This window comes from Leuciscus leuciscus (genome assembly GCF_965113295.1).
Source record: "Leuciscus leuciscus genome assembly, chromosome: 12".
In the NCBI taxonomy this organism is placed as follows: Eukaryota; Metazoa; Chordata; class Actinopteri; order Cypriniformes; family Leuciscidae; genus Leuciscus; species Leuciscus leuciscus.
This window is the reverse complement of record NC_138736.1, coordinates 25958858-25985859: the sequence shown is the minus strand read 5'-3', so window position 1 is coordinate 25985859 and position 27002 is coordinate 25958858. Positions and strand designations below refer to the sequence as shown.

Below are 27002 nucleotides of genomic sequence, written 5' to 3'. Positions count from 1 at the left end.
GACGTAGCCTCGGCCACGTCTGTACCATAGCATCCAGTCCGAGAGGAGCTGGATGCGTGAGGGAGAACCAAAGTGGACAGTGAGACGTCTCTCGAGACGCAAACAGATCCACTTGTGCTTGGCCAAACTCCCTCCATATCAGCTCCACCACCTCGGGGTGGAGCCTCCATTCCCCGGGCCTCGGCCCCTGCCTCGACAGAGTGTCTGCTCCTATATTCTGTACCCCGGGGATGTAAGCTGCCCTGAGTGACAGTAACTTCCCCTGGGACCACAAGAGGATATGGCGTGCCAAGTTGGATAACGGGCGCGAGCGCAAACCCCCTTGGTGGTTGATATAGGCGACTACCGATGTGTTGTCCGTATGTACTAACACATGGTGCCCCCTGAGATCTGTGATAAAGCTCCTCAGAGCCCGGAAGACAGCTAACATCTCTAGGCGATTGATATGCCAGGAACGATGATGGTCTTCCCACAGACCTTGAGCCGAGCGACCCTCCAGGATCGCTCCCCAGCCCGTGAGGGAAGCATCCGTCGTTAGCAATTTGCGACGACAAGGAGCTCCCAACACTGGGCCCTGGGACAGGAACCAAGGCTTCTTCCACATAACCAAGGCACGTAGGCATCGCCGCGTGACCTTGATTGTGCGAAATGGGTTGCCCCTCGGGGAAAACCCCCTGGTCCTGAGCCACCACTGCAGGGGCCTCATGTGTAGCAGTCCAAAAGGTATCACGTTGGAAGCTGCTGCCATGAGACCCAACAGTCTCTGGAACTGTTTGACAGTGAGTAGCTGGCCTAGCTTTACACTTTTCACAGCTGCAAGGATGGAATCTATCCGTGGCGGTGACAGGCGCGCCTGCATCGACACAGAATCCCACACCACGCCTAGAAAAGTGGTCCTCTGTAATGGAGAAAGCACACTCTTCTTGGCGTTCAGCCGTAACCCCAACTCTTTCATGTGGGCGAGAACAACATCTCGATGTTGAACCGCCATCTGATGCGAATGAGCTAAAATCAACCAATCGTCGATGTAGTTCATAATGCGAATACCCTGGAGGCGCAGTGGCGCCAGAGCTGCATCCATGCATTTGGTGAAAGTGCGGGGTGATAAAGCTAGGCCGAATGGAAGAACTCGATATTGGTATGCTTTGCCCCCGAAAGCAAACCTCAGGAACTTCCAATGACACGGACGGATGGATATGTGGAAATATGCGTCCTTGAGGTCTATCGTGACAAACCAGTCCTCGGACCTGATCTGTGGCACGATCTGCCTCAATGTTAACATTTTGAACTTGAGCTGCATGACTGTCTCGTTCAGAACTCGAAGATCTAAAATGGGACACAATCCCCCGTCCTTTTTTGGAACTATGAAGTACCGGCTGTAAAACCCGGTTTCCCTGCTGGAGGGAGGTACATATTCTATGGCCCCTTTCTCTAACAGAGTGTTCACTTCCTGTTCCATAACCAGAACCTGCTCGGGGCCCACCACTGTGGGCAGGACCCCCATAAACCGAGGTGGGCGTTTCTTGAATTGTATCTGATACCCTTTTTCCACGGTCTGCAGGACCCAACGAGAAACATTTGACAGTAGCTTCCACGCTGTCAAAGATTCTACTAGAGGTACCAGCCTCTCGAGACTGGTTTCTGGATTTTGTTGCTGTTGAGTAGTTGGTTCGACGCCCTGTAACGGCGAACCGGCAGGGAACGACCGAACAGACTGCTCTAGCACCCTCCTCGGAGGGGGCGGGCATCCCGAGGCCACTACGTTTCCGGGTGGACCTTGAGATATGTGCTCGCCGGAGACCGCTGCGCCCTGTAACACCAGAGGTGGCAGGGTTGGCAGAACGGCCCCCTGAGGGCACCGAAGAGAGACGGGCACCGTAAAATGAGGTGTTAACCGCTCTACTTCGGGGGGGACTACCCTCATTTGTCCTGGGTCCTCGGACGTCAGGACTTTTTCCCAGCAGCCTTCTTGGCGGTAATAACGGTCCGCAGATCCGTTCTACCCCTCGAAGACTGCTGGGTTTGAGCGCGCCCTCCGTGTCCCCGAGGTTTTTGTGGGGGAGCACGGGAGGAAACGCTCTGTTTTTGAGTGGCACGGTGCTCAGCGCTCTTTTTAGAGGAGTGAGGCTGCTCCCGCTCAGCAGCCTCATAGAAAGAACGGCGGGGGAGGAGTTTCTGCAATGCAGCTGCCTGTTTAGCAGCTTCTTGAGATTTAGCTACTGCACTGTTTACTGCATCGCCAAATAAACCCACAGTGGAAACCGGAGCATCTAAAAGAACATGTTTTTCTTTCTCTTTTATATCACTCAGGTTGAGCCACAGATGCCTCTCAGTGGCCACCAGGGCTGCCATAGACCGCCCGATTGATTTAGCGGTCTCCTTGGTGGCCCTGAGAGACAAATCTGTGGCTCTGCGTAGTTCAGCCACTGTATCGGGACCAATTCCCCCGCCCTCCTCTAAATCCCCCAATAATTCTGCTTGATATGCTTGCATAATGGACATCGTATGCAGACACGCTGCTGCTTGACCAGCGGCTGCATAAGATTTATGAACCAGGGATGAAGTATATTTTACTGGTTTAGAGGGAAGTGAAGGAGCTTTCAGGGAAGATGCCGTTGCTGGAGAGAGATAGCTCGCAAGCGTCTCCTCCACCTTCGGCATCTCCCCATAACCATAATCTTTATATTTCTGAATAGATGAATAATGAGATGTTTGTGGTGCATAAACTCTGTATGAAACCGGTTTTCCCCACGATCTCGACACCTCGGTGTGGAGATCGGGGAAAAACGGCAGGCTTCTTCGCTGAGGCTGAGCACGAGATGGCAGGAAGCGTTCGTCGAGCTTACTTTTCGAGCGAACGTCCTGCCTATCCTCTGGCCACTCAATAGAAAGTCTGTCAACTGCTCTAGTAATCACATCGAGCAGTTCCTCAAACGCATGAGACTGAGGTGGCGAATCCTCAGACTCAGCTTCAACACTCACAACATCCAACTCCTCAGAGCTGGACAATTGCAGTATTGGTGCCTCTATCAGGGGGGAAGAAACCGCAGCGCGTGCTTCCGCACCCTGATGAGAGGCACTGGATCTGTCAGATTGATGCTGAGATAAGGCAGAGCCCGTCTCAACATCCACTGACAGATCCATTTGCGAACCCCAGGTCTGAGATCGCCGCCGAGCCTCAGCCGCGGCGGGACCCGAGCCCTGGGGAACGTGGTCGGGATTGAACCGAGCCAAACGGGATCGGAGCGTACGCAATGGAAGCGCACAGCAATGCTCACAGTCACCACCCTCGAGTGCTGACTGGGCATGCTCCTCTCCCAAACAAACAACACAAAGAGTGTGTGTGTCACCTCCCGTTAAATAACGCGGGCAGGGATGGACACACACTCGATACTGCTGCTTGCTCGCCATAACTGAATCAATATATATATATATAGAGACAGACAACACCAAATAACAAGGACAGATTTCAACACAGAGCGCAACTGAAGACTCAGAAAGCTTTCGTTTTCTGTTTTGGGCCGGCTTTTATAGTTTCCTGGTACGTGACGTCACCCGCCTCTGACGTTCCGCCACACCATTGGACTGATTTTACATGTGCTTCAAGACGTCATCACGCAAAGCGTTCCCACAGCGTCATTTTCTCGACGCAACGGGAGTTCCCTTGAAAGGGAACTTTATAGTTCTAAATGTCCAGAGCAAATAACAACTTTGTTTCTGGATTCAGTTAGTTAGGTTAAAGTTATCTCTAAAGTAATAGAATGTGTTGTGATGGCATTGTAACTCACGAGGAAGTAGGCTACAAAACACAATTAAGAGCTTGAAAAACAATAAATCCTCAGGATTTGATAGGCTTACAGCTGAGCTGTACAAATTATGTGTTATATATTGATAAAGAAGCTTTACATTTTACTTTAACGCAGGGTATCATCACACTAATTCCTAAACCAAAGAAAGATCTTACCAATTTGGACAATTGGCGACCCATCACACTCCTTAACAATAACATAATATTTGCTAAAAGACTTTTTGGATAGTGTTATAGATGAGACTCAGATTTATGAGGGACTGACACATAATGAATAACATTAGATTCGTTTTAGATTTATTTGACTATAGGGATTTGGTGGAACATAATAATTGATAAAATAAGAATTTTATAAAGCTTTTGATTGAGTAGAACATCAATGTATTTTTAAATCAGTTAAAACATTTTGTTTCTGTGAATTTTTTTTGTAAGGCGAGAAGGACTCTTTATAACAACTGTAACAGTACAATCAAATTAAAATATAGCCTATACTTTTCCTAGGTTTTATTTGTCACGTGGTAATAGACAAGGGTGTCCAATAATGTCCCCTTATTTGTTTTTACTAGTTTCTCAGTAGTAGTAGTAGAAGTGGTAGTAGTAGTAGTATTTGAGTTTATTGCCACATCGGCATCACCGGCTATTACAAGGCATACATATTAAACATTTAACAACATAATATCATAAGTATAACATAATGAAAACAAAAATATGTACATGTACAAAATGAGTAGAGTTCTATAAAAGATTCTTTACTTGTGCTAAAAATTTTCAAATAAATTATGGATACATAAAGTTCTTAAAAGTTTGTCCTGATAAAAGGGCTGTCTCATAACATTAAAGATTAAAGAGCATTAAAGGGCAGTCCAAACGAATGTTTTACAGACAAGTTGGTACTACAGTATTGACATTTTGGTGCTTCTTCACCTTTCAATAAATGCCCATGAGTCAGTCTACTAGTTTCTCAGATATTTGCATCTTATATTTCTAAAAGTGGTCTTCGTGGTATCACTATTGCTGACAAACAGATACTAATCAGTCAGTTGGCTGATGATACCACACTTTTACGATGCTAACCAAGTTCCGTTAGCACTAGACATATCCAGCAAGTCTCAAAAGCTTCAGCCGCAGGCTTATTCTTGAACCTATCGAAATGTGAATTGATGTCCATCAAAGAGTGTAATTTGTCAGAAATTTGTATATTCAAATTAGAGATGAGGTATTATATTTAGGTATTATTATATTTATATAATTTGTATTATTATTATTATTATTATTATTAATAATAAAAATGCTCCCTTAAATTGTAATCCACTAATTAAAAAAAAAAAAAAACTTTATGTATGGCTCCAGCAAGATCTGTCTTAAAGGCTAGCCAAAGCTGAAGGCTTGTCAAGGTTAAAATACGCTTCTCTTTCTTTAAATATCAACAACGGCATTCTTAAAAAAAATTATACAATGCTCCTCAAATTTGTTATAAAACTAATTTTGTCAGAAAATCTGTACTTATGAACACCATTGAGAAGGAAACTTTCTTTATTTTACCACTTTAAACAATACATTTTAAATAAATTGGATACAACTTTATTAATAAGCCCCCATTTATATGGAATCTGATGCCTATAATGTTCTTGTTTTACAAACTACACTTTAAAATCTAATTAGTTAGACTTACTTAAAAAAACGCATGCAAACTGATTGCCTTAAAAAAATATAAAAATAAAGTGAAATAGGAATAGTATGTTGTACCAACCAATGCTTAGTTAGTATAATTCACTTGCAAGAGAGCTCTAGTAACTAAAAAAGAACTGTAGAGAGTACTTGATAATTTACTTTAAATAAAATGTAATTGTTACTATTGTTGTGGTTTGCATGCAGAATGTTGAAGTCTGTGTGTGACTCATATGCATATAGTCAATTTCAAGATATTGTCACAAATATAGAGGGATTATATCAACCCAATTAAAAGTTTCATAAGGTTTTTATGACATAAGTGTTAGCAACAAAATGTTAAAAGATCATTATTTGACATGAAATAGTTATGTTATATATCACACACACACACACACACACACACACACACACACACACACACACACACACACACACACACACACACACACACACACACACACACACACACACACACACACACACACACACACACACACACACACACACACACACACACACACACACACTTACACACACACTTACACACACTTACACACACTTACACACACACACTTACACACACACTTACACACACTTACACACACTTACACACACACACACTTACACACACACACTTCATAAGTCTAGAGCTGCGGGCCCAAATGGATCTGTAGCGCCTCCCAGAAGGCAGCCGTGTGAACAGACTGTTTCCTGGGAACAGTATTTGATAATGCGTTCTGCACGACACAGACATCTGGCTCTGTATATATCAGTCAATGACATAATGTTCTGTGCTGACTTCCTGACTCTCTCCATAGCCTTTTTTTTATCAGCCACAGTGCAGCTTTTAAACCACACCAGGATGCCGTAGGTGATGATACTCTCAACAGAACACTTGTAAAAAGACAGCAACAGTTCCTGGGACAGATTTACTCTCCTCAGTGTCCTCAAAAAGCACAGTCAATGCTGTGCTTTTTTTCAAAAGGGCATTGGTATTACAGTAACAGACCATGTGAGGTCCTGACAGATGTGTGTTCCCAGGAATTTAAAATCACTGACCCTCTCCACAATGTCCCCTTTGATGTAAAGAGGGGCAGGTTCCTCCCTCTTCCTCCTAAAATCAACTCCTTTGTTTTTGAGGAGTTGAGTGCCAGATTGCCTTCAGAGCACCAGGCAGTGAGTTTTTGGACTTCATCTCTGTAGGCAGACCTCTCATTATTATAAATCAATCCCACTACAGTAGTGTACATAGATTGGTGTACAGTCATGGGTGTATTGCAGAGGACTCCGTACACAGTTTTGGGGGACCCCAGTGATGAGGGCCAGAACTGAGGAATGATAGGAACCCAGCCTGACTGACTGTGGGTTTGTTAAAGGCACACTATGCAGTTTCCGTTTTTCTCAAACAGCGACCCATAGAGTCGCTGTGGAGTACTTGTATTTAACTTTACTGTCATAAATACCACTCACGCAGAGCTGTCTCTGCACTCTTCTGACCGCGCTTTCTTCATTTTCTTCGTCGACTCTGCCATGATTCACGTCTGAAATGCGTGCTAGTGTCTTCCATAGAGGCTGCTTCTGATGTATGTGACGTCGTGCCGTAAAGCAAGATGTGATTCTCGCAAGATTTGTTGCCAGCGGCTTTCTTCATCTAAATAGTATCTAAAAAGAGTCTGTTTCTTTGCCATATTGTCATGAAACTGCAGAGGAGACATGGAAAACGTAACAATGCTTTATTGACAGGTTGATGACGATCTGGAAGATCTTCTGTGGTTAGTATAAGCAGATCAGATAAAAGTCACACTTAACAGACAGTCTTTTATAACTTGCAAGGTTGATGGCAAGAATGATGAAGATAAGAGGTCCAAGGAAACAAGTATCTGGAGGAGGGCGAAGAAGGTAGGCATCAGCAGGTGAATGCATAGGTAAGTGACTCTTGTGTAGAAACTGACGAAACCAGACAATGAGTGCAGTGAACTGGGTGCTTATGTGGCGCTTGACTATGATGTGACAAGTGTGGAGAGTTAATACTTGGGTGATTGGGAACGAGTGTGTGGAGCTGAAAGACCCAGTGCTTGTGGATGTGTTGGTTGAATCTGTGACACATATGTCATTTCTTACTGGAATAATGGGCTTGTAAGTGACATTACTTGGAAGAAAGTTTGGGCATTACCTCACAAATATCTGATAACTAACTACATGAGAGAAATTACCTTTAAGCTAATTTGTAGGTTTTACCCAGATGGTCTCTCAAAAGACTGAAGAATTATATTAATACCCTCTTGTTATTTCTGTTTAGAGAAACCTGAAACGCTATATTTATTTTGGAATTGTTCTCACACAATGACATTTTGGTGTGACATATGTGATTTTAAATGTTATGGGAATCCTAATTTGGAATTTACATATAGAAATATAATGTTTGTTTTTTATGAATGTGAAAAGAATAAATATATAATATATAATAAACCTGATTTTTATCCATATATCACATTCACAAATGTAAATGTTCTAAATGAAAACCTTTTTTTTTATTTTTTTTAAACTTGAGATGAAAATGTATTTTGAATCTATTGAGTTCTCTAAAAAATGTGCTATAACAGTGACGTGTTTAAGGACTTGGCACTTAATCTGGACTGAAATACTGAAGGACCCTGGAGTATTGTTGTATTATTATGGTATGACAATGATGACAATTGTTGTTACTGTTCTTTCAAGCATTTAATAATAATAATTTTAAAAAAGAAAAGAACAAAAGAAGAAAGAAAGAAACACGTGCGCGCAGTACTGTAATTCGCCACTAGAGGGAATCGGGCAGGAAGTGAGAGGTGACTCCGAAGATAAAAACATCCGGTATTAGGATGTTAGAATATTAGGAGGTTTTTCTCGCGTGTGCTGAAAAAGTTCAGCAGCAGATGACACTCTGACCGCACACAGACATTTGAGGGTGAGTGTCAGTTTTCGTTAGATCTTCATCATCTCTTACTGTCGATTAAACTAACATAAAAGTACCGAAAAGTACTATAGTATTGCCATGTTTCTAAGACATGGTACTGTGGTAGTTTTTTTAAGTAACGTTACATTGGGGCATCATGTAAATACCAATGTTGGTATCATTCAGAAACGTGGTATTATCATTTATCGTTCAAACCGTAAATCTACCTACTAATAGTTCATTTTTTTATGTTATAAATTTTAAAATAAAGCAGAAAACAACAAAAAAATTTGTAGGAGAAAATTATTTCGTAATAAAGATTGTTTCATCGAATCAGTCCAGGAAGTTTGTCTTATGTGTGCATGTTTTGTTTCAAACGGGTTACATTTCATTTTGTTAATATTCTAAAATAACCATTTGAATGACTATGTTCTTAAACTGGCAGTATTAGCCTATGAAGTTTGCATGGGTTGTGCGTATAAAGTGTGTTCTGTTTCAGTTGTCAGTGAAGTCATGATGGCGAATCCAGTTAGTGTTCAGACTCTGAGTAAGACATGGGAACTGAGTCTATATGAACTCCACCGAACGCCACAGGTACACACACAAATGACTCACACAATTATAATTTTATAATAGGAAAGATCCACCCAACTTTTTTTGTAGGTAACAGTTACATAGGCAAGTAACGTTATGGTTTTGCAATACTAATCAAAGAATAAAAGGGAAATTAAAAACGGTTAGACAATCTCCATTGGACCATTTGAGATTAACGTTAACCCTTATGGATGTTGTTCAAAGCCCCATTCACAGTCATTGCATGTCGCTAGGTGTTGTACTGTCACTAGGCATTCCTAGTTCTACCTGCAGTTTGCAACCTTAGCCATATTATTCGATGCGTCATTTATTAATGATTCTTCAAATGTGTTTTGAGATGTGATATTTACTTTCTATTTCTCTGACTCTTGACTACAGTCCATTTCCATTACAGTCTCCATTTCCATAAAGTTAAAAGTGCCGTCAGTTTCTGCGTCAATAATAGCAGCAGCAAACAAAATAATGGTGATTAATAAATCAATTTCCCAATCATTCACACTGGCCCTTTCATCCTAGTGCCCCTATCTATTCCTGAAACATAGAGATGAATCAGAATTTGATGCACACTTTTAATTTACAGTTTTTATTGTTTATAGAAGTTATAGTAAGTTCCACCCATGTATGGATTGTTTCAGGAGGCGATCATGGACAGCACAGAGATTGCTGTGTCGCCCAGAAGCCTCCACAGTGAGCTTATGTGTCCCATCTGTCTGGACATGCTAAAAAACACCATGACCACCAAAGAGTGTCTGCATCGTTTCTGCTCCGAGTGCATCGTCACTGCACTCCGATCAGGGTAAGACCACATTTTCTTATCGAACACTTTTTCTTTTACATTTAAGAATGATCAGATCATCTGCCATTTTTTTTGGTGCTTTCAATTAATCAGATATTTTTTGCTCAGTTTTGCCCTTTAATTATTTTCCGCTGCAGAAATAAAGAATGTCCGACCTGCAGGAAGAAGCTTGTGTCCAAGCGTTCTCTACGTGCTGACCCAAATTTTGATGCCCTGATCTCTAAGATGTACCCTAGCCGTGATGAGTATGAGGCCCATCAGGACAAAGTTCTGGAGCAGCTCAGTCGACTGCACAACAAAGAGGCACTCAACAGCAGCATCGAGCAGGGACTGCGTATGCAGGCCAGACACAGGTCACAGCACAGCTAGGAGTGCATATGCATGTCAACAAAGAAATAGTGCCTCAAAAATGACAATTCTCTCATTATTTATATACCTTCAGTTGAACACTGAATAAAAATCTTGAGCAATTTTCATGCAGCACTTTCTATAGGGAAAGAAAAATGTGCACTGCTGCAACAGGTTGAATGTTAATGGTAACATCAAACTTAATTGCTTCTGGCATCTAAAGACTTGGCATATAGTGCACAAGTTTTGTATACTACTAATGGTACTTTTGGTTGGTATCTCCCCATCTATAGTATATAGACTGTTTATCCTTAAGTGTTCATATCATTTTATTTAATTTTACCTTAGATGCACTTATGTTTGCCAAGGGTTTTCATGACCATTTTCCACCTTCTCGCTGAGACTTGGTAAAATAGGAGTACTGTACTTTTAAGATATTTTATTTATATATCTGAAATGAGTAACAAAGTTTGCATGTTGGATAAACAGAGTGCATTTCCTCCCTTTTTTTAGAGCTCAGCGTGTCCGTAAGCTGCATCCAGAGAGTGAAAACACTACCTTTAGCGGTGGTGAAGACAATGGTGACACTCGTTCACACGTCTCGCACGACTCTGCGCCTTCACACCATACCTCTGCCCCTGCAAGCTACGCTCCAGAGGCCGGACCGAGTTGCAGTAAAAAACAGCAAATGTCTGATGATTCTGGACCTGAGGCTTTTGGAGAGAGTCGTACACCTCCTGGACAACTGCCAGGCCATGGGCTGAGCTCAGAAATTGAACTTATATTTTGCCCACATCCCCTGCTGGTCAACAACCAACAGTACAGCCAGACAAGGTATAAGGAAAATGAGTGACTGAGGGTATATGGGCAATTTTTTAGTGAGAGGACAATTTTACATGATAAATTGTAACAGCATAGTAATGTAGAAATATTACATTTGCCATAATTTCTATATTTTACCTACGTCACCTACTCGCATACTCAGACTTCCACATTAAGGCCAGGAAGAGATCTTTCTCCCGGGACATGTTAGTAAATGTTTTAAGCTTCTCGTCGGGGTCCTAATCACCTTGTCTGGATTTATTTTGCGATAGCAACTGGCTGGATGTTAATTATTACATGGCTACTTGCCATATAAGTAAATAATTGGAAAAAATATTGATTTGAGCTAAAATATTTGAAATATTTTATTTTTATATTTGATTTCCTCATTAAGCTCAACATTTCTGCAAAGGAAAACTGTTCATAGTCAAGTCACCTTCATTATATTATTATATAATCATTATATAATGCTTTTTACAATACAGATTGTTTCAAAGCAACTTTACAGTGATAATAGGAATAGTTTTGGCTGTACAGCAGCTCTAGAAGAAAGTCATTGTCTATCTTAAAGGCACACAATGCAGTTTCCGTTTTTCTCAAACAGTGACCCCAAGAGTTGCTGTGGAGTACTTGTATTTAACATTACTGTTGTAAATACCACTCACGCAGAGCCGTCATTTTCTTTTCCTTGACTCTTCCGACTGCGCTTTCTTCGTCGACTGCCATGATTCATGTCTGAAATGCGTGCTAGTGTCTTCCAAAGAGGCTGCTTCATATGTTGTTAATGTATGTGACGTCGTGCCATAAAGCAAGTCGTGATTCTCACGAGATTTGTCGGCGCGCCACCTCTCATACCTGCATTGCTGGTTTTGCCAGTGGCGTCCCCCCCCCCTTCTTTGCTATCGGGATGATTCGCCCTACTACGAGTTTGTTTACCATCGAAATGATTTCAAAGCTGTTATATTAAGGTACACATCTTGCATAGTGTGCCTTTAAGTAAGTTTTTAATTGATTAATTTCCGTTGTAAAAATCATTAGTTATTAACTTAGCTTGCACAAAATCGTTTTCAACCGAAAACAGAAAACTTTTAATGCATTCTAGCTGTTCATTTACACGACAACAACGTTTTGGTGGCCTGAAAATGCAAACTTTGAAGTAGGTTTCAAAGTGCAAGTTTTAAAAACAATTTTTGAAAGCAATTTTGAAAGTTTTCAAGTTTTGAGAGCAATACCGTCATCATCTCCGTGTAAACTTCAAAAACGTGAATCTGTGAAAACGGTGACGGCATGCTTATTACGTGTTTAGTTTATAGGCATGCGCGTTTGAATGCGTATGTGCTACAGCATGTAGTCTTTCTTTACAAAGTGACATTGCCAATTAATTGTCTGGCATGCATAATACAGTGTTTTTAGTCGTTATCGCGGATGCGTGTGAACAGGAATAATTTTCATAATGTTTTCATTTGTTCAGAGGACATTTATGTTGATGAGGCCTTCGCAGGGGATAGTCTAGTTAACACAGTCTCTGCTGACACGTCAGGGCTGCGTTGTGGTCGTGTCTAGGCGCAGGCTTCATCTGATCTGTATACGGCCCAGAACCGGCTGAGTACAGTAAACCTCGGGATAAACAGAGAGACTAATATTAGTGTAGATGCCATTCTTCTTATGATGTAATGAGTGCATCAGGTGTTATGAGAAGTGTTCCCGGTTCCGGCTGACATCATTTATGCAGCCTAATAATCATTTTACATAATTTGAATTATAGAAAGAACAAAAAACGAGAACTGCGTATAACTGAGATATAACTGCGTATATCGCTATGGGAACACCTTTGGTGTGGACAAATGCCTGAAGCCCATATACCATCATTCCAATTTGATTGGCCAATAGCGCTTAGCACCACCCTAAGAATACGTCACGTGTGCTTCATATTAGTGTGCTGCACGCTATTTCCTCAGATACCAAGACGAAGGAAGCACTATTCAAGTATGGGAAGGCCGGGATCGCAGTGTCTCGTTCCCTACTCAGGGAACAAAGGTTACATACGTAACTGAGATGTTCCCTTTCATAGGTCTCTCAACACTGCGAATATCGCTATGGGAACGATTTATACCATAACGCCTTCACATATCTGAGAATAGCTGGAAGACCGTGGAAAGCATCCGCTCAAGCAGATAAGACCTGGGAGCTGGGAGCCATCTTCACATCCAGACCATAGAACTTGATAAAAGTGTTCGGAGAGGACCATCCTGCCGCAACACAAATATCCTCCAAAGAAGAACCCCTAAAAAGAGCTTGAGAAGAAGCCATTCCTCTAGTGGAATGGGCACGCCCACCTAGAGGCAAAGCCAAACAATAAACACACAAACAATTGCTCCGATCTACGCCACTGGGCTGAGCGGTCGACATTGACCTTCAGTGCCCTGACCGGGCAGAGGCAGAGTGCATCACTCCCAGTTTCCGAATCAGGAGGGGAAAAAGCCTCCAGAACCACCTGCTGGGAACAAAAAGGGGTTTACATAACCTTAGGAACGTATCCTGGCCCGAGACTTTAACCAGCCTGGGGGCAAAGTCCATACAGGAAGAGCTGACAGAAAGAGCCTGCAGGTCCCCTATTCTCTTAAGAGAGGAAAGGGCCACCAAAAGAACTTAAAGTCCCCGTGAACCGGAAGTTGCAAACGACTTTTCTCCAGTGTTTTGACGTATTTCCAAGTGAAACGGAATATTGAACAGAGGGCAGGGTTTTACTTTAGCCCTCCTCCTCTCCATCTCTCGCTCAAAGCAGACTAACGGTTTGAGGGGAGTGGTTAAGCGTTTTCAACCCAAGCCGTCAACATGTCTTTTCTTCTCCATCTGTATTTGTCTGACCCTGCTGACCCAATGAGCATTTCACTGTCCAATGGTCATGCCTTAACTGCGATTTCTGGTATTGCATTAGTATTGCATGTTTCTCATGGGCATTTAATAATTTTTAAATTTCAGTCTGAGTTAAATCTCTTTTTTGGCTTATTTTATCTGTAAAAGAAAACGTGCCTAATAATTATGCACACCTGAATATAAGGCGTTTTTCATTTCCAGCCTTCATGAACAACTATATATCACTTTTAAATGATTAAATACAAAATTAATAGTAATTATTAAGATTAATGTGGTTTGGAATTGGTAAAATGTGCCTGGAAAAAAAATATGAAAAACAACGTGCCTAATAATTCCGCACGCAGTGTATAAGCATACAGACGCCTCGTAGAGGGGGCCCTAGAATTAAGGATAGTATCTGTAATCTCAGCTGAGAGTCCAGAATACATTAGCGCACCCCAATTAGGGGCCAAACCCACAGCTTCCATAGCTCCGGACTGGGATTAGGGCTGTGCCGGTAAACTTGACAACTGCACCACCGCGGTGGCTGAGTAGCACCGGCGATGGTCCGCCCAAAAAATTTTTTGTAGATGAATGCTGTTTTACATGAATATGACACGAGTGAAGCACAAAGCTTTGTTTACAAAATAAATAATAGGTTCGCAATTAAATGTTACATCGCAGCCATGGAAACATTGGGATTCATGACGAATGAGAGAGTTGTGCGTGAGCCCATACATTTAAGCTTTGTCGGCTTTGAATTCTGGTTTGCGATCTGGTCACCCGATTATCAGCGAATTTAACAATATTCCATTAGTTATTCCATATAGAAAGCTTGAATTGTCTACTTTTAAACAAAACAATTCAAAACGAAAAGAAACCGGCTAGCCTACTCTCTGCTTATGTAGGCTAATCCGTATGAAATGTGCATTTCTCTCTATAGGCACTGCGAAGATGACGAGTCAGCATCGTCAACTTAATTTTTGCAGCCAACACTGACAAAGAAAACGCTAGTTTATTGATAAACGATTCAAATGTCTCCTTGCTATATTTGACACATTCATAATCATTACTTTTGCAGTTCTTTGTGACAGCTGTTATGTGCGTTATTGGCAGCGTCACCCTCTGGTTACATGAACCACCGCATCAGCACCGAAAACATGGAGATTTTATTTTAGAGAACAATCGCACAACCTATGCGATATTCTATAATTAAATAAACTAATTGAATATTCATAAATCATGACTCATCCTGCATGGAATCTCTTGTTTCTTTTCCCAAATCTTCACTCACGTCTTGTCATAAAAGTTTCTTCATTGGTTCGCTTTTAATTAGGCCTATTATATTTGCATTCTTTACTGTGGTAAAGTAGAAAAACGCTGTAGGACAGATAGCCTACATTTTTACTGGCACGTCAAATTCTTTTTAACACAGTTTGTGCTTGTTATTAGACATAGTAAGTCGCGTAAAATTTATTTGTAGGCTAAACCGTACGTGTTTCACATGCGCGGGTGATTTTAGTTTCGCTTTCTCTGGCAGCGCTAAATCAAACAGCCTAAATGTCTTGCCCTTGTGGAAGATAAAATTCGCTCTTCAGACCATTTACAACAAGTAGAAAACATGAAGATATCAGAAAAGAGGTCGATTGTCTCTTTCCTGCTCGTGTCCCACATCCCTCTCAAAGCGCAGAGCGGTAGGCTTATGCATCTTTGAAAAAAAAAAAAAAGTAAAAAAATAATCATTTCGATTTCACTTTATTATATTATTTAAGTTACCATTATTTACTGATATTTATTTCAATGCATTACATGCTTTAGTGTGTTGTTTATTTGACGGAATTGCTCAAATACACACTTTATTATTATTATTATTGAATGTTTTTCTAAATAACCCCCCAACCACCGTACCACCGCCGGTAGTTGGTTAATTACCACCGCGGTGGTAAAAAAAAACTGCCACCGTCACAGCCCTAACTGGGATGCCAAATCATACCCTGGGCCTGAGTCAACAGGTCTGATCTTATGGGAACCTCCCACGGAGGGCTGACTAACAGACTGACCAGGTCTGAAAACCATATCGGAGTGGACCAAAACGGGGCCACCAGCAACAAATGTCTCACTTTGACTTCTTTTACTCTGTGGAGGACCGCTGAGTGTAATCGAAATGGTGGTAATGCACAAAGCCTGGCCCTGGGCCACTCCTGAGCCAGAGCATCCAGTCCCAGAGGCGACGGAGGAGACGGGGAGAACCAGAGTGGGGCAGTGTGCAGTCATGTTTGACGCAAACAAATCTACCTCCCCTCGGCCAAACAGCTACCATGTGAGGCTCACCACTTGAGGGTGCAACCTCCATTCCCCCAGTTCCAAGCCCTGCTTTGAAAGCAGGTCTACTCCCAGGTTCAGATGGCCTGGAATGTGAACCGCCCTGACCGACAGAAACTTGGTCTGCACCCAAAGGAGGACACGCTTTGCCAACCTGTACAGGGGACGTGAGTGTAGACCTCCTTGGCAATTCAGGTACGAAACTACAGTCATGTTGTCCGTCCTGACCAATATGTGATACCCCTTCAGACAGGGTGAGAAACGTTTGAGTGACAGAAACACTGCTAGCAATTCCAAAGGATTTATATGCCACCCGCAATGTTCCTCTTTCCAGACTCCAGAAATTGGGCGACCTTGATAGACTGCCCCCCAGCCTGTGAGGGATGCGTCTGTCGTGATCGTCTTGCAACGACAACACGCCCCCAGCTAGACTCCTCTGTAAAGGAGTGAAAGTCTCGACTACGGATGCAGAGCATAAAAGCCTCTGCGTGTGATCATTACTCTGCAAAACGGGTGGCAATGGGGTGTGATCCCTTGATTTTTTTTATCCACCACTGGAACGGTCGCATGTGGAGCAGGCCAAACTGAACCACAGGGGACGCTGCTGCCATAAGACCCATCAGTCTGTGGCACAAACCCACCTGGACTTGACATCCTGTCCTGAATTGACTCAGACAGTACTGCAATGACTGAACACGTGCAGGAGACGACCATGCCCGCATCGTGTGAGAGCCTAGTTTTATGCCCAGAAAAGTTGTGTGTTGACGTGGCAGTAACACACTCTTCTGAAAGTTTATGCGTAAACCCAAGCTCCTCAAATGGCTGAGTACCAAGTTTCGATGTACTATTGCCAAGTCCTGAGATTAAGCTAATATCAGCCAATCGTCCAGGTAGTTTAAGATTTCAGACGCCCTGGAGCTGCAGCGGGACCAGAGCTGCATCCATACACTTTGTGAACGTTCGAGGAGCCAGAGCTAGTCCAGGCCCGTCTTAGGGCCCCAGTCTCTGCGAGGGGGCTCCATAGGCGATGTTTTACTTCACTGTGCCTCACGGGGGCGCTGCAGGGAAGACGAGCACGTAGGTGGTTGTCGCTCTCCCTATGCCTACGTGGAATAAGCTAGAGGAAAACAGCAGATTGCTCTTTCGCTGCTCGATTTCTCCACACACTGCGGTTACAGACTCGCCAAATAGACCGTCCTTGGACATGGGGGCATCCAACAGGAAGTTCTTATCTCTTTCTTTTGATGTAAGTAAGAGTGAGCCAAAGGTGGCGCTCTACAGACACCATACCCATGGACCGGCCTACTGCTCGGGCAGTGTGCTTGGTAGCTCTAAGCGCCAAGTCAGTGGCCTGTCTGAGCTCTTTAACAGCCTCTGGAGTCAGGCCTTCTCCCTCATCCAACTCTTTAAGCAGCTCTGCTTGATAGACCTGAAGTACAGCCATCGAATGAAGAGAAGCTGCTGCCTGCCCAGCGGCCATGTAGGATTTCCCAACCAAAGCGAAAGTAAAAAATCAAAAAGGAAAAAAGGAACTCCAAGGCACTCTCAATTGCAAAAGTTAAAAAGCCTTTATTATTATGGCTTGGTCACATTAACCTTCTAAAAAACTCCAACGCGTTTCGGCTACATGCCTTCTTCTGGGAGTTAAACAGATCTCAAACAAACAAAGTTTCTTATGAACTAACAGTCCACCAATCAGAAGTCTCCATCTGTCAACTGTGGCGCTAAGGTTACAATTGTTAGTACACCCAAGAGACAGCAGATGTCATCATTTCCACTTCTTACCAAATCAATTAAGTACACACAAAAACTGACTTCATGAAAGGAACATGTCAGTACCCAACACGGTGACCCATACAAGTTAAAATACAAGCATAGTATACAAATTTCAAACCACCATAGGACAACAGAACATCAAAGATATACACTAAGGTCAAGTTCCTCATTCAAGCCTGGATATTTAGTAGCCTGCAGGCGATATATCCAGAAAGCTTCCCGTTGATTCAGCTGCCTTTGCCTATTGCCTTTTCTTAAGGACAAAGGGATGTGGTCAATCCCACAGATCTGTAAGGTGGAAAGCGAAAGTAACTCTACACGGTTTGGATGGCAGGGCAGGCCGCATTTTCCAAGTCGGAGCCGAAGAAGGCGCGATATGAGCCACGAGAGTCTCTTCGACGATCGCCGTAGCCGTGATCCGCCATTTTAGAGACTGTGCGCAACCGCAGTATTTGTGATTCGCGCCGAAAAAGGCTGCTTCCAAGACTTCGAAACCTCGTGGTGGAGGTCTTGGAAGAAAGGGAGAGGCCTACAGGGCTAGTCAAATAGCGGTCGTCCAGCTTTGACTGGGCCTGAGTTTGTGCAGGCTCGCTGTCCCAATCCAGCCCCAGCTTGTTTACAGCACGAGTAACCACGTATAACAGCTTGTTATAGGACGGAGAAGTGCGCTTTTCCTGTCCGTTCAGAGGGAGAGAGCCCACAGAATGCCTATAAGCTCCTCAGAATCAGAGGCCACCGTAGACAAAACGTCTTCGTCGAACGGGCCACAACCGAAAGAAATCACATCGCGAGCTTCTGGAGTAGGCCGCAAATCATCACGAACAAAAATGACGGGGTCCGAGAGAGAGAGAAAGGGCGAATATTCCATCTGCTCGCTCTCTATGCGCTCTAGCTCATAATCGTCACCCCAAGCACCCATCTCGTGCGGTGCCTCGGCAACCGCAGAAATGGAGAGGCGGGGGTTAGACTCATGCAAGGCCTTCTTTCCTCAGAAAGCAGTTGATTCTAAAGCGCAAAACTTTCAAACACAGGCTATCACAGTGACAACAGTCAGATAGGCCATTAAGTGTCACCTGGGCATGTTTAAGATCCAGACATTGCACGCACTTGTCATGAGTGTCTCCTCCTGTGATGAACCTGTCACAAGGGTCGATGCATTTCTTGAAACTCGTCGTGTCCACTTGAGAGAAGTGGTAAAACTGCTCTGAATTATAGCAAAGAACACAATAAACACGTTTTCCTACGGGCAACAGAAAATCCGCTTCCTGAAGGAATAACATCTGAGGAAATGGCACGCAGCACACTAATATGAAGTATTCTTAGGGTGGTGCTAAGCGCTATTGGCCAATCAAATTGGCGTGATGGTATAAGGGCTTCAGACATTCGTCCACACCAAAGGTCTTCCCATAGTGATATTGCAGTGTTGAGAAACCTATGAAAGGGAACCGGGCTAATATGATCATACTTCCTGGTTCTGCATTTTGGACCAGCTGGAGTTTATGCGTGCAGGGCAACCAACCAGTATAGCATAGGCAATAATCTAGCCTTGAGGTCATGAATGCATGAGCTAACTTTTCCACATTTGTCATTGAGAGCATAATTTATATATATATATATTTTTAAGATGGAAGAATGCGATTTTACAAATGCTAAGATTGGTAGCTTTCAAATGAAAGATTGGTATCAAAGAGCACGCCCAGGTATTACGTGCAGGGGTTTTTGGTCTAATAATTAGAATCTCTGTTTTTTCAGAATTAAGTAGTAGGAAATTACTTGTCATAAATTTTTTTAATATCAGTTATGCATACCATTAATTTTGTGAATTGGTAAGTTTTGTCGGGGTGCGAAGAAATATAGAGCTGAGTATCATCAGCATAACAGTGAAAGCTAAAGAAATTCTTCCTAATGATATATCTCCCAAGGGTAGCATGTACAGGGTGAAAAGCAACGGTCCTAGTACTGAGCCTTGAGGTACTCCATACTGAACTTGAAATGACATCCCTTCATTTACTGCTACAAACTAATAACATCAGATAAGCATGATTTGAACCATGCCAATGCAATTCCACTAATGCCAACATCATTTTCGAGTCTATTCAAAAGAATGTTGTGGTTGATATTATCAAATGCAGCACTAAGATCCATTAACACTAATAGAGAGATATAACCACGATCGGATGATAAGAGCAAATCATTTGCAACTCTAATGAGAGCAGTCTCAGTACTTTGGTACGGTCTAAATCCTGAATGAAAATCCCCGCAGCTACCATTTCTTTCTAAAAAGGAACAGTTGTGAGGATACTGCCTTTTCTAGTATTTTTGACAGAAAAGGTAGATTTGAGAACGGCCTGTAATTGACAAATTTTGTAGGATCAAGTTGCGTTTTTTTAATAAGCGGTTTAATAATAGTCAGCTTAAAAGTTTTCGGTATGTGTCCTAATGACAAAGAGGAATTAATGATATTCAGAAGAGGACCTATGACCTCTGGAAGCATCTCTTTCAGTAGCTTAGTCGGTATAGGGTCTAACATACATGTTGTTGATTTAGATGATTTAAAGAGTTTAGACAATTTTTCCTCACCTATAGCAATGAATAAATGGAAGTTTTCCTCCGGGACACTACAATGCACTGTCTGATGCGATGCTGTATTAGACAGTTGCGTGGTTATAATTTTCTCTCTAATATTAACAATCTTGCTAGCAAAGAAGTTCATAAAGTCATTACTGCTGTGCTGTTTGGAAACGTCTGGGGTTGAAGCTTTATTTCTCGTTAATTAGCCACTGTATCAAATAAATACCTAGGGTTGTGTTTGTTTTCTTCTAAGAGGGTTGACAAATAAGCAGATCTAGCAGTTTTTCTGTATGCAGTAGTGCTGTCTTTCCACAAAATGTGGAAAACCTCTAGTTTTGTTTTCTTCCAGCTGCGCTCCAATTTTCGGGCTGCTCTCTATGGGGGCCCTGAGTGTGCTCATTGTACCACGGCGCAACGGTCTAAAGTGCTGGAAAAGAGAGAGTCAGTAGTTTCTGTTGGAACATGGAGTTTTTCTAAGCTATCTGGTATGAGGAGGACATATCAGGAATATTATTTATAAAGCAGTCTTTAGGGGTAGAAGTGATAGTTTTTACTATATTTGTAACAGGGAGTTGGTTTTTCAGCCTTTACTGAATGGAGTATACTAGATAATGATCTGAGATGTCATCGCTCTGCTGCAGAATTTCAACGCCATCAACATTGATTCCATGTGACAACATTAGATCTAAAGTATGATTACGACAATGAGTGTGTCCTGACAGGTGTTGCCTAAAGCTGGGGACACTTAACGACTGTCAGACCGATTATGAATGTAAATTGGTTGTTACGACTGATCATGCTCAAACGGACCGAGTTTGTTCCTTTTGCGCTCAGTCGTTGTTTAAAGTCATGTAGTGTGCGGTGTCTAAATATTCTAGTCTTAGAATTTAAGAGTAAGCTGTTGCCAGTCGTCCTCACAAAGATTTTATTAAATGTGTATTATTTGCAACTGGTGCCGGCGATTATGCTGAGAAGATGCCCTCCCTGTCTTCATTCAGCAGCTTGACCCTGTCAACATCATTCTTGGAATTTTATCAAACACATTAATTGTTTTAGGCTATTAAATTTGTTCTGCAGATGGAAAAAGTAAAAGTATTTTATGTAGGCTATATAACTGCACTTCTGAATGTTAATTTAAATAGTCTAATGAATAAAAAAAAAAAAATCAAACTTGACATTTGTAAATAAAATTATTATATACACTTAATAATATCTAATATATTTGTGGAAATATAAGGAAATGCAGTTCCTTAAATATCTCTGCAGCTCTTTGTCAAATAAAGTCATGCTCTCAGAGTTTCCAGTGTTGGCAGTCCTGTTAAATAGTTATGGGAGTGTTGTACATTTACTTTAGACTGATAAAAGGAAAATTAAAAAGGAAAAAACAACAGTATTTTATTTTGTTTTTATTAGCGTTTTTGCTCAGAACGAACCAATTAGTTTTTAATTCCTGATTTAAGAATAAAAGTCTACATTATTGTTTGATTATAGGTTTAAAAAAATAGCTCTAGAAATGTTGTGATTAATGAAATGAATGAGGAAATGCATAATGAATTTTGTCTACTCAGGCGATAACGGCAAAAAGAAAACCAGTAGAAAAGAAAAACTGGGTCTGCACAAATTGCACTGCAAATAAGTAGTGGTGGCTGTCTGTTGACATCCATGGTTTCGGTATAAGATCTTGCACAGTTGATTTTGGCAGAATGTCCTTTCGTGACTCACTAATCATTAAGTGTGTTGTGTAGTGGACAGACTCAGTCGTTAGGTTTGTGCTCATCTCTGACTTTCAAGAATAAAATCTGCTCCAGTCGATGGAAACAGTCTTTAAGTGTGTTGAGTTCAGTCTTAAAATGTTTCAGCTAGTCGTTAAGTGTGTCCCCGGCATAACTCCAATAGAGTTTAGAATGTCTCTAAATGCCAATCCCAATGCGCCTTTTCCATTATGTAAGTGGATTTTAAAATCATCTACAATTAGGACTTTATCTGCAGCCAGTACTAACTGATAGAAAATCAGTCTGTATGGTGGCTTGTATACAGTAGCCAGCACAAATGTCAAGCGGGATTTATCACTTACACTAGATAGCATTACATAAAGGACCATCACATCAGAAGAATTATATTTGAAACTAGACTTCTTAAGTAATACTGAAGATATTACTATAAATTACCCCTTTGCCTTTCAGGCGATGCTCGTGTTTATAACAGTAATCTTGGGGGTAATCATAGCAAGCAGCTTTAAGTCTAGACAAAGTTCAAACAAGACAGACATTTTAGGGATAATGTAATGTACCTTATTACACAACTTTTCACCACATGAATAATGATGGGGACATGAAATATTGATTTGAGCTTTAAAATCTTATCTGTTTATTATCTTATAATCCATCGCAGTTTACAAAACTATCATTCTAGCAAAAAGATTGAACACTTCAACAATATTACCATATGCTTACAGTTACCATTAATACTGAGGTCCTCCGGTTTCATTTTACAGTAAATAGTCGATAACTGAGGCGAAGATGGCAGCAGCTGACTTCGAATTGTGATAAGAGAGAAAAGAAGCCAGTGCTAGTAATAATTGTGTATAATAGTAATAAACAGTGCTAGATAGTAATTATTAGGGAATACCTGACCTCAGAATGTCATGACTGACCAATCAGAACAAAACATTTCAGAGTGCTGTGTATTAACACATATTGAACATTGTTTTCTTTTTCTTTTTTTAAGTTGTTACTCCTAAAGCTTTATGGATGGAAATGTAATTATGGGAATTAACATATTGGGTGCTACATTCTCCTTTCTGTTGTCAGATATGTCAAAACCACAGCAAACGCAACTGTAGACCACCTCTCCAAATACCTGGCTCTCCGCATTGCTCTGGAGGAAAGTCAGAGTGACACGCAGGGGAACAGAAATATGGAGGGAGAGCCGGGAGCTGGCAACAGTAGTAGTAGTAGTCTGCAGGATGTCAGTGAAAAACAGTTTACTATCTACATCAGCACAGCACGAGGACAGTTCTCTGTGAGTCATGCTGCCATCAGTACTCTAATTACAGAGAAATCAGAGTTTGGCTTGTCTTATCTTTATCATTTCTGTCTTTCAGACACTAAATGGCTCTTTGACTTTGGAGCTGGTGAATGAGAAGTTCTGGAAGGTCTGTAAGCCTCTGGAACTCTTCTATGCTCCTACACAAGACCAGAAGCAGCAGCAGGAGAATCAGACACCTCAACTGGGACATATGGATGTTATCTAAATTATCTTTAATCTAAAGGCGAATAACGGTCTCTTTATACAACTGTGACTAACTCATGAGTTTAGAGACAGTTGATCAAGATCACCATAATCCTCCTGCACAGATACATGAACCTCCAGTCTAGACCAATGCTACTCAAACCTGTCCTGGGGACCCCCCTCCACTGCACATTTTGGATGTCTCTCTTAATGGACGCACCAATTTTGGGTTTTGCAGTCTCTACTAATGAGCTGATGAGTTAAACCAGGTGTGTTAGATGAGGGAGAAATCTAAAATGTGCACTGGCGGAAGGTCCCCAGGACAGGTTTGAGAACCACTGGGTCTAGTCAACTAGTCAGTCCACACCACTGAAGGACTGGAGAGATGGGCATGTAGATCAGTGTTGCCCACCCATTTTTTTCGTATGTACCATAACAAAGCAATTACCATAGATGAGGCAATAAACGTAAATTTGTAGAAACGAAGGGTTTGCTCCAATAGCTACACTTGTGGTCTTGGACACTTGAGAGTGTGTGCATGCAACAGGAACAACATGTGCAATACTGTTCGGGGTCTGAAAAATGTCAAAGCTCAGTGCCCTTAACACACACTAAAATTTTACACTATCTCTAATATTGCTTCGCAGCTGCGTATCCCATCATTTATTGTCGTCAGAAACTCAAATTGTGATATGTCAAGAAAAACATTCCAGTGTAAGTTAAATAAATTAGATACTGCATATAATTTGGCAGTAAAACGTAAAATGTTTCAGAGATGTGTATTTTGTAAAATGTTTGCAACTGCTTTTCATCACTTAAATTAAAGCACCACAATTTATAATCTTGTTACAAATGATCTTACTCCAAACTTGAATCCACCTAAATCAAAATATTAAATGTAAATACAGCTTTGTAAAAAAAAACACACACACAAAAAACTATGTGTTACATTAAGGAATCAAAGTTCTACACACACACTTGTGGTTTTCACACTCACTGGAACACTTGGGCCAAATACATCATGCAAGTAGACAAGTGGTGAAGTGCAAAGACCGCAAGTGTTGGTAATAGGGCAGACCCTAAATTCAAGTAATTTGCAGCTGTTGTATGGTGGCATGTTCTCAGCTTATATTAGTGAAACACAGTATGTATAAAAGTTTATGAGGAGTCAAAAAACTATCTCTGAACTGTCTATATTGAAGGATCTGAGGATTCTTGGTAGCAACCTGTGTGTGTAGCCCAAAAGAGTGGCCATGCATTTGTATAATTTCATTTGTTTTTGTTCATTTATACTAATTTATCACATTTATTCATATAGTCATTTAACGATTTATATTCTCATTTTTACAATCACTTAATGTACTGCTTCCTGCTTTCCCCCTGCCTCTGGGGTTGATGCAATGCAATATGTTCCGCTTCCTGTGCAGATATCAGACAAAACAGCTTCTGATGGGATCTGGTAAAGAGACTGGATCCAATATTCCCAGTGGATTGGGGCATTTTGGCCATGTTTAGACCACCTGCAAAAATATATATTTTTTGCATATCCAGATGGGTTTTTGAAAGTCTGGACAAAAAACAAACAAAAAACCACACATGAAATAAGATTTTCTTTTTCCCAAATGTGATTCAAACCACATTTGGAGGTGTTTTTTTTTTTTTTTTTTTACAAATGCTTTTCAGTTTGGGCACACTGGCTGCTTGAATCGGATTTTAAATGGTATTTTGCGTCACTCTTAACGATACACAACGATAACGTCAAAACCTGTGACAGACACACTGCATGTGACTACAGCACGGAACATCACAAAGGGTGTTTCTCAAATGGAAGCCTGCATCCTACTCAGACTGCGTCCTTCCTAGTTCAGCCCTTCTGAGGCTTGTAGTCTAGTGTCCTCAGCAATTAAAGGGATAGTTCACCCAAAAATGAAAATTCTGTCATCATTTACTCACCCTCAAGTTGTTTCAAACCTGTATGATTTTCTTTTTTCTGCTGAACACAAAAGAAGATATTTTGAAAAATGTCTGTAACCAAACAGTTGATGGACCCCATTGACTTCCATAGTTTTTTTTTTTTTTTTTTACTATGGAAGTCAATGAGTGCAGTAACAAATAATCAGACTAAATTATTTAAAATCTATTGACAATAGGGGTGTAACGATAGTCATGTCACGATTCCATACATATCACGATACGATGTTATTATGATACTCCAAAACATATGATAAAAGGTTAACAAAAAATGTACTGTTGATTAAAATGCTAAATTTGGTTTTACATTGGGAGTGTAAATGAATAAGCTTGGACTTTGTGCTGGAAACCCAAAGCACAGGACAGTAGTGACACCAGAATAAAAATATTCATGATTCTGAAGCTGAAAATACAGAATTATTTTAGAAGAATATGCTTGCACTCTGTCACGGAGTAGATATATTTAAAATAATATAGGCCAATTTTTTCTGGTAACATTAGACATTATCAGGACCCACAAATATTCCCCCATTGCATTATTATACATTATATTCAACATTATATATAGTAGTTTAATGTTGGACTGACACTAAAACTCAAAAAAAAAAAATCACATACAAAAATCTCACACAGTAATTTTTATAAAAACTATCCACAATACAGATTGATGCATTTTTGTATTGTGATGTGTGACAATATATTGTTGCACCCCTAACTGACAACACTAATTAAACTCATAACTTCTGTTTTGTACAGATTCTTCCAAATAGCCTCTGGTTAGAAACTGACATAGATCTCTATTTACATTCTATCCCTTCATGCTAATGTTTAAAGTATAGTCGCATCTTCTAATCTAAATTGATTTGAATTATGGGAACATAATCAGAATTCATGGGATATATTGATATAGTGGCTAAAAAGAGATTTGTTATTTTCATTGCTATTTCATAATTGATTTATTGAACATTTTACCCTTGCCTTGAAAAATGCCACCATGCATTTTTCCCCCATCAATAAAAACACATTTATACTTGTCTACACTGTTGAACTTAATGAATCTGTGGTCTCATCGTCTAATTTAAAATTGTCATAATTTACGCACCTTTAAGTTGTGACTGTCATCCTTCAAACCTGTGAATTTCTTTCCTCTGCTTATCACAAAAGATGATATTTTGAAGAATGTCAGTAACCAAAGTTGATGGGACCCCGCTGACAACCATTTTTTCCCCCCATACTATGGAAGTCAAAGGGATCCATCAACTGTTTGGTTACAACATTCTTCAGAATGCTTGTGTTCAGCA

The 27002-nt window shown here is 41.1% G+C and overlaps 1 protein-coding gene and 1 long non-coding RNA gene across 2 annotated transcripts; one reads left to right on the top strand and one right to left on the bottom strand.

Annotated features, from left to right (window-relative positions):
• Positions 1-8289: 8289 nt before the first annotated feature.
• On the top strand, positions 8290-26736 carry LOC309511513 (E3 ubiquitin-protein ligase RING2-A-like). The gene is made up of 7 exons (XM_082186769.1): positions 8290-8426; positions 8914-9008; positions 9644-9804; positions 9942-10157; positions 10666-10986; positions 23310-23520; positions 23603-26736. The coding sequence occupies exons 2-7, from the start codon at positions 8928-8930 to the stop codon at positions 23750-23752; spliced, it is 1140 nt and encodes a 379-aa protein (XP_082042895.1). The 5' UTR covers positions 8290-8426; positions 8914-8927; the 3' UTR covers positions 23753-26736.
• Positions 17698-23303, bottom strand: LOC309511621. The gene is made up of 2 exons (XR_014210732.1): positions 22703-23303; positions 17698-22630 (listed from the first exon to the last, which is right to left on the bottom strand). It is a non-coding gene; the product is annotated as an uncharacterized lncRNA (long non-coding RNA).
• Positions 26737-27002: the final 266 nt, after the last annotated feature.